This window comes from Thermobia domestica, chromosome 10 (genome assembly GCF_964235325.1).
Source record: "Thermobia domestica chromosome 10, izTheDome1.hap1.1, whole genome shotgun sequence".
Taxonomy (NCBI): Eukaryota; Metazoa; Arthropoda; class Insecta; order Zygentoma; family Lepismatidae; genus Thermobia; species Thermobia domestica.
In genome coordinates this window covers 130,729,572-130,743,480 of record NC_137463.1, presented here as the reverse complement: position 1 = coordinate 130,743,480, position 13,909 = coordinate 130,729,572, and the positions used below count along the sequence as shown (strand labels likewise).

Genomic DNA, 13,909 nt, shown 5'->3' with positions numbered 1-13,909 from the left:
TGTACCCTCCATATTACATAATACTATATCTTAGTCAAGTTATAATTCCATAAAAGTACACCGAGTCATATCATTTTCAATGCCGGAAAATCCGCAATCAATTTTCGATAAAACCAAACACTTCCGTCCCCTTATAATCTCAACAATTACAATATGTCCCTTTCCCATATAAAAATGAACAAGTATAATACAAGACAACTACAACGTTAGTACTTACCAATCTTCAGTCTCTCCTAGTAGTAAAATATCTTCTTCGCAAAGTTAACACTTGTTCTTGGTGCCCTCTTCTTTGTAAATGTACACATCATGCAAATGCATCAGTATTTATATGCCCTTCAATCTTTCCAGAAGTTTCGAGTGTGTTCTTTCCCCTATTCCAACAATAATAAATTTTAAAAAAGATCTGGAAGTTTCCAGTGCTTTCTTTCACTCATTTCAACGATCAAAATTTCTAGAATATTCTCCAGCAGCTGCCGCGTTACATGTGCTGCATATTAATGAATTACCTTGTTCTACGTGTGTGATCTGCATATTTTATTTCCGAAAGGTCTTTTCTGTATTCTGCTTGTCCAATTAACATTTCTTTTAACCGGAAACATTTATTGTATGTCATGTTCTCTATACAACCTCCGGCCGCACCTGCATACATTATGTGTCATTAATATGCGAAAAAAAGGGTGTATCCATTTTTCAAACGTGCATTAGGAACTGCTAAAATGTCAGAAAAGTCCTCACTCATGAATATTTATGAGTGAGGACTAGATGGTAACATACTACTTACGTATGCATAGCACTCTTGCATGAACACAAACTCCTCTTAGTTTGGAACATTTGCACGAAGTGATGGTAGCAAGATGTTCTCTAAGACATCACTATAGATCTTACTGGTCGTTCGTCCCAATATTGGACTTATTTCATCTAGGCCAGCGTCTGTCGCATGTAGTCCCAGAAGTGTGAGCAATTTTTCCGAAATGCCCTATCTGTAGCTGTATTACATATTGAGGCACATACTTCCTCCGTTTCCTATAAAGTATAATCTGCCTCGTTGATCGAGCACGAATATATTCTTATCACTCCATGTAACTCGATCCCGGTATGCCTGTGTTCAATCTTCTTCTGTGCCCATTTTAATCAACTGCATTGTGTGCGTCTGTCAGGAAGAGGTTTCGCGACATGGTATGGTGTTGTGGTAACTACTGTACTCTACCGCCTTATACCGAAAGACGGATCTATGGCGTATTGGACTGTTCCTGACATTTTTATCATCACTTCATCCTGAACTGCAGTTATTGCTCTAGGTGTACCTGATCTAGACGAAGATGTGGCCGATTTCATTCTATCATCATAGTACTGACCTGAACATTTGCGAAAAGTTCGTCGGTCACATTCAAATGCTCTGACAATTTTATATGCATTCTCATCTAGTAACGCACGATGAGCTACTATGAAGTCACAATTTCATCACGATGAGCTACTATGAAGTCTTGACGATCACGCGGACGGGGCATGCTATCCACCATTCTTGCTTATCAGAATGAATGTTTTCGACGATATGGTGTAAAGAACATACATGACGTAACTGTATATACCCTCGGTAATAATTGTATACTCTTCCTTGCTTTCATCACCTAACTAAATATTTTTGATTCCATGATCATACAAACTTAGTCTTCATTCTCAAAATTATATCCTCAACAAAAGTGTCATTTGTACATTACTTCAGAGTAAAATATCAAAACATAGGAGAAACCGCAAAAATACAAAAAAAATGGAAGAGCACTTTAAGCGGGTTTGAGTTTTGATCCTTTAGATTCGAAGTCGTCTGCCTTAACAATTAGACCACTACTATTGTATGTTGTATTATTAATATATGTACAGCTATTGAATTAGGTGTACCTCCTTTGAATCTTCTATAATATTTTTCTTTGTTTCACATATTCTCTTGTATTTCTGTTAAGTTGCCATTACTTATCTACGCCCTAGTAGTAGTGGTCCCCGTATATTGCGCCGAGTCAGCAAAAATTTCTCGATTCTGATTGGCTGAGAGAGGTCACGTGACGTTAGGCCCCGCCCACGCGGGAAATTCAAATTTTCAGGTCACGTGGTATGACGTCATGAGTCACCCTGCGGGGAAATCCCTCATTCTCTTTTATGACTAGGATTTTTGAAATTTGTTCCCTTTTACGGGTAAGATGTGTGATTCTGATTGGTTGATAGCTGTCACGTGATTTTAGACCCTGCGATATTTGAAATTCGTTCCCTTTTACGGGTAAGATGAGTGTTTATGATTGGCTGATAGAGGTCACGTGATCTTAGGCCCTGGGATTTTTAAAATTCGTTCCCTTTTATGGGTAAGATGAGTGGTTTGGTACCTTGAATTTGATTGGTTGATAGCGGTCACATGATCTTAGACCCTGTGTTTTGAAATTTGGGTATCCTCTTTGATGAGTGCTTTGGTACCTCGATTCTGATTGGTCGACAGAGGTTACATGATCTTAGACCCGCCACACGGTGAACAGGTCACATGGTATGACGTCATGTTTTACCCTTGCGGGGAAATCCATCACTAATTCGTTTCCTTTTACGGGTAAGATAAGTGCTTTGGTACCTTGATTCTGATTGGATGATAGAGATCACGTGATTTTAGGTCCTAGGATTTTTGAAATTAGGGTGTCCTTTCTGATGTATACTTTGGTATCTCGATTCTGATTGGTTGATAGAGGTCACATGATTTTAGACCCGCCACACAGTGAACAGGTTACATGGGAAAACCCCTTACTTATTTGTTTATGTGTAAGATGCGTGTTTTGGTACCTCAATTTTGATTGGTGGATAGAAGACACATGATCTTAGCCCCCCCAGTTCATGAGGGAAATACAGAGCGATATGACGGCGATCCATCCTAGACCGGGATCTTAGAATTTAGTTCCCTTTTTATGGTTATGTGTAAAGTTCCCATGAAGGGTTCAACCTCCTCCTTAAATAACCCTTTTTTGGTATCATGATATTGTACTGAAGTTTACATTAAATATTATCGTTCTCTTTGGCAGATAAGATGATTACCAGCTTTCTTACCTTGATGGAGATCCTGTCCTTGAATTAGTAGCCTATGTCTCTGGAAGTAACAATGGTGAAAGAGGGTTGTCGCTTGTAGATTTCTTATAACACATTGTTGTGAGTTTAAGCGATTTTTTAAACGCTCAGTAAGCGCTTCAATTATGGAAACAGTGTTGCCAGATTTTTCTTACCTAAACTGCTCCGATTCTTTTCGAAACGGTTCCGCAGAGTGCAAGAAATTTTAAACTAAAAATTTTTTCGAACTAAAAAAATTTTAAACAAAAATTTTCAAACAAAAAATTTTCGAACTAAAAATTTTGAAACAAAAAAGTTTCAAACAAAAAATTTTCGAACTAAAAGGAATTTAAAAAATTTTCGAACCCAAAAAAAATTCGAACTAAAAAAATTAAAAATTTTTCGAAAAATATTTTAAACTAAAAACTTTCGAACTAAATTTTCAAATCAAAATTTTTCGAACTAAAAATTTAAACAAAAAATTTCGAACCAATTTTTAAAAACAAGTTTCGTACTAAAGTTGTAAACCACATTTGAAAGTTTTCAAATCCAAATTTTTTTCGAACTAAATTAAAAACCAAATTTTGGACACTAAAAAATTCTTTAATTATTTTTCGAACAAAATCATGTAAACCAAATCTTGGATATATTTTCCACCTTAAATTTTCAAGATTACCATTTATTTGAAAACAAGTGTTCAGGGTTTCAAGAAATAATAAAACATATTTTTTTTTTCAACTTGTTGTATTTTAACGAAAGGTATGTGCTCTTCTCATACAAGTTTATTAACATAATAAATACAGGATCTAGTTTAATGAATATGTTGGACGTGTCATCATCTTCGAATGTTGTAGACGTATCCTGTAAAGAAAAAGAAGAAACGACGGATTACTTTAAGAATTTCTTTTTTCTGAAACAATAAAAATGAGTCAATATTGATAAGAGAGAAATAAAACTTACTCGTAAATGATGGATCTGTTTAGGCTCATCTTCCTCCTCGGGTACATTTCATCCACTGATGGATGTTTACGCACTTTTTCTGGGTACTGCATTTTTCTTGGTGTTGCAGCTTTATGGTCAAGGTTCCTCCTTCGGTACGAGATGACTGCATTTCTTCCACTGATGGTGATGTTGATGATTTATGAACTCTTGTGGGTACTTCATTTTCTTCTTGGTGTTGCTGCTTTGTGGTTAAGGAGAAGAAAAGGAAAAGGAAAAAAGAAATGGCGGCCTTATTGGGTATTTACAGTTTTTTCTTCTTCATCTTCTTTTTCCAGTTCCATCTTCTGTTTTTTAACGTACCCGTACGGAACCGTATCGTAGGAATTGAATTCTTTAAATCGACGTTTTGTGTACTGGATACTGTACATTTTTTCTTCTTTGCGTGTGACGATGGTATGGTCTTTGGTCCTGCATATCTTATGGGGGATAGTGATGGTGACTTGTCCACGGCATTGATTTGTAATCATTTCTTTTAGCGTATTGAAATTTAATTGTTGTCCTGCATTGTAATTTAATGTAAATCCTCTAATTTTGCATATGTAACTGGTGACGTTGGTATCCGGATTGTATATTTCTAGGCTGTAATTTTTTGGTCCTCCACTGACAAATGTTTTGATGTATGCTCGTGGTCCGTAAGACTCCATCTCATTCGATAAGCATCCCAAGTACGTTGAAGGTTCAATGGTTGGCTCCCCGGGCTTCTCTGTAAATATTACAGAATCCGTGTCGAAATATAAAACACGTTCCTGCAACATTTCCAGGTACTTGTACAGTTCCAGGCGTGCCTGACATGTTGTAAATGCACCTAACACGACATTGGTGTTTCGGTTTTGAACAGGCACATGTTCATTGTACTCCCAGAACGCATACAACATCGTATCATTGATGGGTACAATTTGATGGAGTTTAATGTCGGGGGAAGTGAGTTTTTCATAAAATTCTTCCGGCCGATCAATAATTGTGGTCTGGCTAAAGTTTGATCTTTGGCAAAGCTTTCCCCAAAGAGAGTTCACACAAAGCTTAGATAAACTTCTTCGTGCAGGATTATTTTCAATTTTGGACGGATCCAATGCAATACCTTCACGCTCCAGGACGGTTTGTATGAATTTTGATTTGTCTTCTTCGCTGACACAGGAACTAGGCCAGCCAGACGCTTCCATTTTTGATTTCAAAAACGTATTGATATATTCCGTGAACAAGCCACCTGTTTTCGTGATGGGATCATATTGTTCAATGTCATAATCCCAAATTTCAAAAATTTCCACTGGTTGATATCCTAATTCTACTGCTTTCTGGATTTCATATGATACCCATGTTCCAGTGAGGCATCGCTCCTGATCGTTGTGCGTACACGTTGCTGTAGGGTCTGGGTTCATTTCTTCGGCACACGCAGCACACAGTGGAAAGAGTAGTTTCTTGTTACATCGGTAAGGCAGGAGACCATGATAAAGATGGCGACTTGGTAATATCGACATTTTGATCAGACCATTGACTTTATTTATTGGTGGTATATTTTCATCACCCTGTAGATAAATTCGTGGATGGCCTACAGGGTATTTAGCACACTTATTTACATAAGGATAAAGCGAGACAATATCGAAATATTTTATTACTTCCCCCGCTTTTTCATCGACTTGGTGGTACAATTTCACGCAATTGGTCCTTCCTCCAAAAAAGCTATCTCTTGGATTTAATGGTCTGCGGTTCATGTACGGGTGATTCTTTAGATACGTCGCCATTGCAGGATTTTGTTTTAAGAACTGATTAAATTCGCACTCCCACATTTCATGTACAATGTAGCCCAATTCACGCAGTCTTGCATTTTTTCTTTGCGTTCGTTCATAACGGAATTCCATGGTGTCTTCTGGATTGCTGTAGATGGGCTGATTACGGCCTGTAGTAAAACATACTTTACACCCGTGGTAAAAGCAGCCGGCATGCTCGTAGATGTGCTCCTCTAACGTCTCAGGATCTTGGTAGTAACCATCAACATGGAATCCCGCAATAAACACTTCCTTTTGTCGGGCCGCATGTAAGATTTGTTTTTCTTCGGTTTTTTCAATGTAGGCCAGCCATTGCATTGCAGCGATCGATTGGGTACTTCTCCATCGATAGCCATGTGCCGGTAGAATTCCTATGGTGTTGGGTTTGAGGAAATTCCGGCGGAATACTAAATTAGAAGCACTTGCAATCGTGATCGTCTCCAAGAAGGGATTCACTTTGGTTTCTGTTTCAAATGACGTCATAAACGAAACGCATGCTTGCCGCAGTACATTGACATCTTGAATACAATACTTGAGAATTTCTTTCTGGAAATCAAACGTATCATTACGATGATCGTTGTACCACTGCATGAACTTGTTCCTGTCTTCGACGGCCATTTCATTTGCACCATAATACTTTGTTTCTGGAAGTGGTCCAATATACGATTGATTCTCCTTGGTGTTGAAGAAATGTGGGAAGTAGCCTTTGGTTGCGGGTAAATTGAACGCTTTTGACAATTTACTTAATGCCATAGGTAGGAAGTTCAACGAGTCAATGAACGTCAGATTATTCAAGGTTAAACTCAGTATCTTGGTCCCATTTAATATGACGTCAGGTCTCCATTGGCATTGTTCTACCATAGCCTTTAGGATGAAATGTCCATCGTAGCCCTTAGCGTTGTGCGCGACACAGAAAATCCTATTTATATTGGGACGACGTTCCCGCAAGTACTGGAGAAAATCATAAACTGGATCGTCTCCTTGGAAAATATGCTGGCGCTGACCACACGTACTGCAAGACTGCTGGATATTATTGTTTTCAACACATGCATAACATACTTGTTCTGCAACCAATAAATTTGGAATGTGTACATACGTATTATCGCCAATATTCGTGTCTTGCATAGATTCTATATCGTAGAATATCAACAAGGCTTTCTTTGCGTGCATGTGTGAAGGAACACCAGGTTTCAAACATTGTCGATCGGGAAGCATAAAACATTGATGGGATCCTGGAACAATCTTCTTACAAACATTGCAAAAGATCTCATTACAATTATGAAGTCGTTGTCCTGTATGCACAAAAGAATATACTCTGTAACATTTAGTACATTGCTGCACCATTTTGCATACAGGTTCCCCACGATGATATACAATATTACGATGATTGTTAAAACATTCTTCGCCGTAAAATTGACGATTGCAGTCGTTGCATAATATCGGCGTTTGGTTCTTGTCGCATAGAGGTCTCTGTAGACATTTGGAGCATGTTACAGGACACTTTTTTACATGTCTGTTACGTTCACTGTATTTTTTATGGCACGCTTCACAGTAGAACTTGGTTGCAAAACAAGCAGTTAAAGATTGGATGATATCAAAATGGCCAGCCAAACAAATCAAATTTATGGGAGTGCGATTTTCGTCGTTGGGCCCCTCGTACATGATGTCACGGCCTGTGAAACTGGTATACACTGTAATTTTATATTCTTTGAGGTATGCCTGAAATTGTCGTATTTCATTTACACTGGCACCATGATCCAAATTGACTCCTGCATTTGCACATAATGCATTCACTTCATCGTCCACAACACATTTTCTCTGATGTTGATACTGTGTATATCGTTTCATATCTGTATTCTTGTATTTTTTCAGGCCAATAGCAATAACAAGGGCGTACGCCAGGCACCTTGAATCTTGATTTTTTACACGTACAATCCCTCGTTTGCAACGTAATAATTCTTCATTTTGAAGTACTCCTTGCCGCAAACCGCCATAGCCACGTGGAATATCGACACGATGAAAATGCACGGTGAATGGCTCGTGCAGGAGAAACGCATTGTTACTTTGTAAAACTCTTTCAAAGGAGGCCCACATCGTTTCCAGTGTTAGGTTTCGGGCTTGGCGAAAACTCACCCAAAACGGTTTATTCGTGTTGCGTGGTGATATTACGGATAAACCAACCATCGCCTCATCGTCGACATTGGCTAACAAATGGTCTAGCATTGCTTGGAAACTGTTATGTACATACTGTATGATATCGGTTCCTACGGGCGGTGCGTTGAATTGAATTTCGAGCATTCTGCCCTCAATGTTAAATCGTCTATAATGACGAGTGATTTCATTGCGAACAGTAAAACCCGATTCGGCCATGTTAATAAAAGGAGAAAACAAACAAACAGGTACGATAAAACAAATATGTAATGTGGGGAAAAAAGGAATTATGCAGCGTGAATTTACTACAAAAGAAAAGAAGAAAGAAAAATCTTAATCACTTGATAACATTCATGATAAATTCTTAACTAAGTAATTCATGTAAAGGTCCTGAGTTTGATTCCCTGGCGGGGCGTTCAGAATCTCATTATGAAAGCACACGTACTAGAAATCAAAGTTTTTTTTTTAAATAATTATGTTACTGAAATGAGTGTTTTATTGCTGTCAAACTCGAGACCCCTTACATCAGCATATAACTGACCTACCATTCTATAGTGATAAAAAGAATGCATGAAATGAATAAATGTTTCATCAGTACTGAGATGTGACAAAGTACGCGTAAGCATTTTTTTTCCCCACTCACAACGACCTTTAAATGATGTGTTTGCAAGTTGAAGAGATTCATCAAGCATTAACGATACACATACGTAATTGTCAAAACAAAAATCTGTATAGCGTATTTTTTTATTATTATTATTGTGACTAAGCGGTTAGCGTACATGGTTCGGACGTGGAAGGTCCTGGTTCAATCCTCGGTGGGGTTTGCTTTTCCACGTCAGGGGCATGTCAACCCTTTTCTGAAATTTAATATTCTCACGCGTTATCATACATTCATTTCAAAACTAAGCTAAATGGTTGACGTGCACACCTCATAATACATAAACGTACATAAATCGTCTATAATGACGAGTGATTTCATTGGGAACAGTAAAACCCGATTGGACCATGGTTAAAAAATGAAAACAAACAAACAGGTACGGTAAAACAAATATGTAATGGGAAAAAAGGAATTGAGCAGCGTGAATTTGAGTTGATTTTTTGATTTTTTAGTTTAGCGTCCCTTTCAGCAGCGAGGCTATATGAGACGTTGACCTACTGATTAACGTGGAATCCGAACCACATGAGCTCCCGCCGGGAATCAAACCCGGGTCTCCCACGCCAAAGGCACGTATGCTAACCGCTTAGCCCAGGAAATCATAACATTCATGATAAATTCTTAACTAAGCAATTCATGTAAAGGTCCTGAGTTTGATTCCTGGCGGTGACGTTCAGAATCTCATTATGAAAGCACGTGTACTAGAAATCAAAGTTTTTTAAAAAATAATTATGTTACTGAAATGTGTGTTTTATTGCTGTCAAACTCGAGAGCATTACATCAGCATGTAACTGACCTACCATTCTATAGTGATAAAAAAAGAATGCATGAAATGAATGAATGTTTCAACAGTACTGAGATGTGATAAAGTACGCGTAAGCATTTTTTCTACTCACAACGACCTTTAAATGATGCGTTTGCAAGTTGAAGAGATTCACCAACCATTAACGTTATACATACGTAATTGTCAAAACAAAATCTGTATAGTGTAAATCTTTTAACCAAATATTCATGCACTCTTTTTTATTTAAGCGGTTAGCGTACATGCTTTCTAACGTGGAAGGTCCTGGTTCAATCCTCGGTGGGTTTGCTTTCCCACATCGGATCGCTGTCAAGCCTTTTTTGAAATTTAATATTCTCATGCGTTATCATACATTCTTTTCAAAACTAAGCTAAATGATTGACGTACACGCCTCTGGCCCTGGTTCAATCCCGGGGCGGTTGCTCGAATATCACGTTAAACTGAAGGGGACGCTAATGCTTTCAAAGGGAATCGAACCATATTATTCTCAGACATAGTTTTAGAAATTTTGTAATGCATTCTTTTCAAAACTAAGCGCACACATTTTCTGGCCATGGCTCAATTCCCGACGGGTGCTCGCTGAAGGGACGCTAAACCATATCATTTATCGTGCTTACTTCTAATGTGTGGGGGGGTTCCTGATTCGTACTCCCACTTTCCCATTCCACTAATTTCTTCATAGTCTAAATATTTCGTACTAAAAGTAAAACAGTGTATTCGTGATCCGCCCACAAATATGAAATAAAAATGATTTTCGAATCTTGGGTGACTCACTGAACTTACCTCAATTCAATGAATAAAAAGTCGGTGCAATGAAGCTTAAATGAAAACACTTTTAAAAGGAGATCTTCTTCACTCGCTAGTTGAGAGCGATGTAGGATTTGAAAAATGAAATTTAGATTTTTATTTAGGTCGCTGCGAAAACGATGTCACCGTCAGCCAATCAGAAACGAGGAAATTTATAAAATGACATCACAACGAACCAATCAAAACGCTCGCTGCTTTTGTCATGAATCACGAACCAAAACGATGTGTAACAATCGATCGTGACGTCATTCAAGTTTCTCAATAGTTACAACATCTAGTATCGCAATTTCGATGCCAATTCCCTTCTGCCAGGATCATGTCACTACTTGTCGTAACTGTGACGACATTTCATTTTCCTCATATTCCATACGAGAATGTCAATGTTTGCTTTTTCCATGAATCATGCTGACACGTTCGTAGTAAAACTAAAGTAATGCGATCCGCTGACGTTTGCATTTTTTCAATCATATGTACTTCTATGTCTACACACAAAGAAGTCTATCAGCATTTTATTTTAATCCACGTTACACTGTCAGATTTATTTTCTTAAAGTATAAGTGTATCCTTTTCAAGAACCATGGTTCGAAACCCACCAAGCATAATTAAATCCGAATTCATTCATAGCTAAGCGGTTAGGATACACATCTTTGGTTTGAAAGACCTGAGTTCGATTCCTGGAGAAACATTTCTTAGGATTTTTCTAAAACTTGGTTTAAATTTCTAGTTCGAAAATTTTAAAAGTTTAGTTCGATAAAAAGTTTGATTTGAGAAGCGTTACACTGTCAGATTTATTTTCTTAAAGTATATGTGTATCCTTTTCAAGGACCATGGTTCGAAACCCACCAAGATCGATTAAAACCGAATTCATTTAAGCGGTTAGCATACACATCTTTGGTTTGAAAGACCTGAGTTCGATTCCTGGAGAAACATTTCTTAGGATTTTTCTAAAACTTGGTTTAAATTTCTAGTTCGAAAATTTTAAAAGTTTAGTTCGATAAAAAGTTTGATTTGAGAAGCGTTACACTGTCAGATTTATTTTCTTAAAGTATATGTGTATCCTTTTCAAGGACCATGGTTCGAAACCCACCAAGATCGATTAAAACCGAATTCATTTAAGCGGTTAGCATACACATCTTTGGTTTGAAAGACCTGAGTTCGATTCCTGGAGAAACATTTCTTAGGATTTTTCTAAAACTTGGTTTAAATTTCTAGTTCGAAAATTTTAAAAGTTTAGTTCGATAAAAAGTTTGATTTGAAAATTTTTAGATGTGATTTACATCTTTAGTTCGAAACTTTTGTTTTAAAAAATGTTTTAGTTCGACAAAATTTTGTTTCAATTTTTTTAGTTCGAAATTTTTTTTGGGTTCGAAAATTTTTTGTTTGAAACTTTTTTGTTTCAAAATTTTTAGTTCGAAAATTTTTTGTTTGAAAATTTTTTTAGTTACAATTTTTTTTAGTTCGAAAAATTTTTTAGTTTAAAATTTCTTGTACTCTGCGGAACCGTTTCGAAAAGAATCGGAGCAGTTTCGGTAAAAAAAAAATCTGGCAACACTGTTTCCATTAATGAAGCGCTTACTGAGCGTTTAAAAAATCGCTTAAACTCACAACAATGTGTTATAAGAAATCTACAAGCGACACCTCTCTTTCACCATTGTTACTTCCAGAGACATAGGCAACTAATTCAAGGACAGGATCTCCATCAAGGTAAGAATCATCTTATCTGCCAAAGAGAACGATAATATTTAATGTAAACTTCAGTACAATATCATGATACCAAAAAAGGGTTATTTAAGGAGGAGGTTGAACCCTTCATGGGAACTTTACGCATAACCATAAAAAGGGAACTAAATTCTAAGATCCCGGTCTAGGATGGATCGTCGTCATAGCACTCTGAATGTCTAGCATTGGGGGTGGGGCTAAGATTATGCGATTTCTATCCACCAATCAACATCGCGGTACCAAAACACGCATCTTACACATAAAATGGAAACAAATGAATGAGGGGTTTTCCCACGTATTCTGTTCACCGTGTGGCGGGTCTAAGATCATGTGACCTCTGTCGACCAATCAGAATCGAGGTACCAAAGCACTCATCTTACTCGTAAAAAGGGAACAAATTTCAAAAGTCACAGGGGCTTAAGATCACGTGACCTCTATCAACCAATCAAATTCAAGGTACCAAACCACTCATCTTACCCATAAAAGGGAACGAATTTTAAAAAATCCCTGGGCCTAAGATCACGTGACCTCTATCAGCCAATCATAAACACTCATCTTACCCGTAAAAGGGAACGAATTTCAAATATCGCAGGGTCTAAAATCACGTGACAGCTATCAACCAATCAGAATCACACATCTTACCCGTAAAAGGGAACAAATTTCAAAAATCCTAGTCATAAAAGAGAATGAGGGATTTCCCCGCAGGGTGACTCATGACGTCATACCACGTGACCTGAAAATTTGAATTTCCCGCGTGGGCGGGGCCTAACGTCACGTGACCTCTCTCAGCCAATCAGAATCGAGAAATTTTTGCTGACTCGGCGCAATATACGGGGACCACTACTACTGCCCTCTTAAGTAACTTGTTCCAGATTTTCATTGCCTCTCCCCACAAAACCATAACTTTGACTAAATTAATTATCATATTCTCTACACCAGCCACTACAAGAATGCCGAACTCACAATTAGATGTATATTTCCTTGGCAGATAATATATCTGTCTGAGATTCCATGCCAAACTATAGCTCCAAGTTTACCTGCAGGTTTAATATTTAGGACATTAATAATTACAGGCACAGTATAATCAGTAGTATTTACTATAATAGGTAGAGAATTACACTGAAGATTTTAATATTGTTCTTTGTTCTATGCAATATACAGAAAATTTGAATATAGTAACGACGGAACTGAGTGCTAGAAATGCTAAGAATAAACATACAGTAACTTCCAATTCTCAAACTACAGAACGAAGAAGATAGTCTACTGTGTGGGCATGGAATCCTATTCATGACATTTAAATTTATTTTTGTAGTGAAAAAATGTAGATTGTTTTCTGTTTCTCATATATCGCACCTCCGAAGACAGTGGTAGTCGGGGAATGGCTTAATAGTCAATAAACTTGGAACGAATTGTACAAATCTTCTTCGTTCTACTTAATCCCTGATTTCTGATATGTTGTTGGGCTACTGTGAGGCTACGTGTTAAATTTTGCAATCAAGATATTATCGTCACTTTCAGAAATTATGTATCATAATGCAACCATAATTTCATTCGAATTATTATCTTTTTAATGTATGTGTCGTGCAATATACATTAGGAATGGAATTAAAAGAAAAAAACTTCCTTAACATATTACGTAGCAAGAAAATGGAAGTGTTAAAGCAACTCTAATTTAACAGAGGCAAGTGTACCTGTCATGGCTACTATTTTTGAATGTTACCACAGACTCGTTGTTCTAGTTACAGGGCCAGTGTTAGAGCGGTACGAAAATAACACTGCAGCAATGTTAACGAAGTAGGTGAGTTACCGGAGCTTCTTCTCCTGTAACAAATAAGATAAAAATTAATGTATAAATTGGTATGGTTCTTCTGTGTGGTATAGGTGTGTGTGTATTGGTGCTCCGTTTGGTAACAGAGAAGCTAAAATATTCACACATGT

The 13,909-nt window shown here is 37.4% G+C and overlaps 2 protein-coding genes across 2 annotated transcripts in view; one reads left to right on the top strand and one right to left on the bottom strand.

Moving 5' to 3' along the window:
* Positions 1-13,909, top strand: part of LOC145662083 (phospholipid-transporting ATPase ABCA3-like) — a 314,987-nt gene that overhangs the window by 178,971 nt on the left and 122,107 nt on the right. The gene's annotated exons all lie outside the window — the stretch shown is intronic.
* LOC145662082 (uncharacterized) lies at positions 3,805-6,182 on the bottom strand. The gene is made up of 2 exons (XM_081727421.1): positions 4,033-6,182; positions 3,805-3,933 (listed from the first exon to the last, which is right to left on the bottom strand). The coding sequence occupies exon 1, from the start codon at positions 6,153-6,155 to the stop codon at positions 4,305-4,307; it is 1,851 nt and encodes a 616-aa protein (XP_081583547.1). The 5' UTR covers positions 6,156-6,182; the 3' UTR covers positions 3,805-3,933; positions 4,033-4,304.